Source organism: Cynara cardunculus, assembly GCF_001531365.2.
Source record: "Cynara cardunculus var. scolymus isolate 2C chromosome LG 14, CcrdV1, whole genome shotgun sequence".
NCBI lineage: Eukaryota > Viridiplantae > Streptophyta > Magnoliopsida > Asterales > Asteraceae > Cynara > Cynara cardunculus.
Window position 1 is genome coordinate 711,761 of NC_037541.1, and position 3,343 is coordinate 715,103.

Here is a 3,343-nt window from a genome sequence, read left to right on the forward strand (position 1 = left end):
ATTGAAAATGAATGTAACTAATTTTAGAAAATTTATATTTTAATTCTCTATTTTAAAAAAATTATAATTTTTTCACTATAATTCTTATTTTGATCGAAACCTAACTCCCTTTTCACAAACCGTATTATGGAATTACAAAAAAGGAAACAAGGTCACATTTTATATTCTAGAATAAAAAAATGCAAATAAAAATATTTAAATTCAATATAATATAATATAATATAATATATATATATATATATATATATATATTCACAAAAAACCATAATTTATACAAAAAAAAATGTTATCATGTAGTTTGATTTGAACTACAAACTGCCAAATCTATAAATACCCAAAAAATTCCTTTTTAAATGAAAATAACATCGAGCTTTCTTGAAAAGTCTTTTTTGTTTTTGTTTTTGTTTTTTTTTTCATTTTTTTTTGTTTTTGAAATGAATTATTTTAATCTCCTATTGTGCCCCTCGGTTAATCATGTCCATATATCGCTGTAGCGATTCTTGCCTCTGTAACCTCATCTCATCGTTAAACTTCTTAATGAACGCTTCCACTCGCCGATTCAACTCGTCGTGACTCAGCGATCCTTCTTTCCTCAGCTTCCCGCCAGATGACGTCATTGAGTTTTTCGATGACAGGATACGTTGGTGGTTCTCGTTGTCGTAGGCCGTACGGTCATTGAACGTTTCTGCTTTGTTCATCACGTTATTATCTGCCGCCGCGAACGCCGGTCCATGTTCGCCGGAGTAACCGTCCAAGGAAGGTGTGTGGTGGTGGTGATGATGGTTGTTCTCGAAGACGTCCGATTTCCGGAGGTGTCTATTTAGCGGTATATGACGGCCGTCGGTGATCGTCTTCCATGTGTTCTCCAATGTCTCATGCTTCCTCGACTTCGCTACTCTTAGTGATCTCACACCTGTGGAATACGACGTCGTTCCTGTATTGTTTTACCCACATAAGATGCTATTAATAGTTTTCCGGCACGGCGGAGCCGCTGAAACTTTGAAAGTGAACTTTAGATGCTATCATTCTATTACGATCAGATTTTGGAAAACCTGGTATTAAATTTTCGGAAATTCTTTCAGATACTGATTTTATGCTGGTTGTAGATAGCAATTAATGAAGAGATTTACCTTCGGGATTGAATTTTGCCGATTTCCGTTGATGAGAAAATCTGGAACTTACGAGCATCTTCTCTCTCGCCGGAGAAATGAATTCTGATTTAATCTTCCTCTCCGGTGGAGGAGGTTTTATCATCCGGTGCGGTGGATTCCACTCGGATCTCGATATTATGAATTTATCTTCGGATTCGTCTGTAACAAAATCTGCAACAAAATCCGTACCATTCACCGCCACTGTCTTAACATCAGTAAGAGGAGGCTCACTCTCATACACCGTCGGATTCTCCTCGGTTTCCGTATGTTCACTCTCGTATACCACCGGAGGATTTTCCACAACATCAAAGCTCGGCAGAATCACCATCGGTGGCGACTCGGACGGTAGATCTAACGGCAGAACAGTGTTCGTTTCATCAACTAAAGGCTGAGATTGATTCTCGATGTGGTAGTGATTGTGGAGGTGGTGAAAGCGTGAAGAGGCAGCGATTGTGATGATGATGCCATTGATGATGATGTATAGATATGGTGGCCTGAGCCAGGAAAGTATAACAGACCAAATAGCAGGTATGTGATAGACGGCCAAGTTTAACATCGCCGGGAAGCAGAAAGTCATCGCCATAGCCACCAACACAACGCCGGCGGAGATCAACAGAATCCTTTGAGAGAGTGATGATGATGAAGAACCCATTTTCGACTTTGCCTTTGAATTGAACAGCTTTGTGTGTATTTTGTGGTGAGATGGGAATTAAAGAAGCGAATGAGAGACGATACGGGGTATAAAAATGCAAGAATGTTACAATTTGGTCCCTTGAGTTTCGATGAAAGTGCAACTTTCTCTCCAGAGTTAGTTGTTTGTTGTGCGTATATATAAATAAATTTAAACATTATAAATTATAATATATATTTATTAAAAAATACTCGCATAAAACAGTGAGATAAATCTCGATTTTAATGTTTTTTTCTTTCGATAAAATACGATTCAGTTTGAAAAAGCGATAATGTTTTTATTTTTAAATAAAATATAAATTTGTAGATATTATAAAATTTTGAAAAAAAAAATATATTGATATCAATATTAAATTAACTATTTAAAAGTTTTTTTTTGTGTAATTTCATTAATTATTTTTTATTATAATTTAATTTAAATTTAATAATGAATTAATTTATTTTTGGTTTAATAATGTAATACTTTATAAAGCTAATAATTAGGTATTCTGTTAAAATTTAATGATTATATTTTAGATTTTTTATATTTAAAATGAGATGTATATCATGTATTTCATTATGTTTATTTGTAGTTAGTTACATGAATTCAGAAATGAAACTTTAACAAGTTGTACTTACGCATAATTTACTTGTAATCTTGAACTTTAAGTAACATACATCAATAAACAGTATTAAAAATGGTTTTAAGAGTTTTTATCAAAATGCTTTATAATATAATATAGATAATATGATATAATACTAAAACATTTTATAAAATATATATTATATGTTATAAGTATATATATATAGAGGACGAAGTATCGTGTTGAGAAAGAGAGTTAAGATGAGAAACATGATAAGAGATATGGACCCTTGAACACCTTTAATCTTAAACTCACTCATGAATCACATTCGATATAGGAATTGATCATGTATATCTCGTCATAATGAGCATCCAAAGATATAGATTATTTCTTACGCTTCTCACATTAACTCTTATTCTCATCGGAACCTAACACTATAGAGTTGGGTTCCAGTGAGAAAGAGAGTTAATGTGAGAAGCGTAAGAAGGGACACCCTTGGATGGACATTATGATGAGATACACCTAGATTCATCAGATCAGTCCCTGTATCAAGCACAATTCATGGGTAGGTTTGAGAAAATGTGATCAAAAGTCCAGATGCCTTCTTACGCTTCTAACATTAATCTCTTTCCAGACGATCCTTCGCATATATTTGTGTGTTCTGAGTTTATAAACCAGTCGACTGAGATGATTATGGAAGTGATAAGGGTTTATTTTATTATAAGTTATATATTTATGGAAAATGATCAAAATTCAACTATTGATGATCAACATTTTATATTAAGAAATAATTGAGATATTTATGAAAACAAATATTTATCAGGCTAAGTGGACGGTTGAGATTAATTTGTATGGATTAAGAGAATTGAAAATGATTGCGACATTCTATGTTATATATATATATATATATATATATATATATATATAGGGTATATTTCT

At 32.8% G+C, this 3,343-nt stretch overlaps 1 protein-coding gene across 1 annotated transcript; it reads right to left on the bottom strand.

Moving 5' to 3' along the window:
* Positions 1-318: 318 nt before the first annotated feature.
* Positions 319-1,802, bottom strand: LOC112526874. Its single transcript, XM_025137301.1, has 2 exons — positions 1,131-1,802; positions 319-934 (listed from the first exon to the last, which is right to left on the bottom strand). The coding sequence occupies exons 1-2, from the start codon at positions 1,732-1,734 to the stop codon at positions 453-455; spliced, it is 1,086 nt and encodes a 361-aa protein (XP_024993069.1). The 5' UTR covers positions 1,735-1,802; the 3' UTR covers positions 319-452.
* Between the last annotated feature and the right edge of the window lie 1,541 nt (positions 1,803-3,343).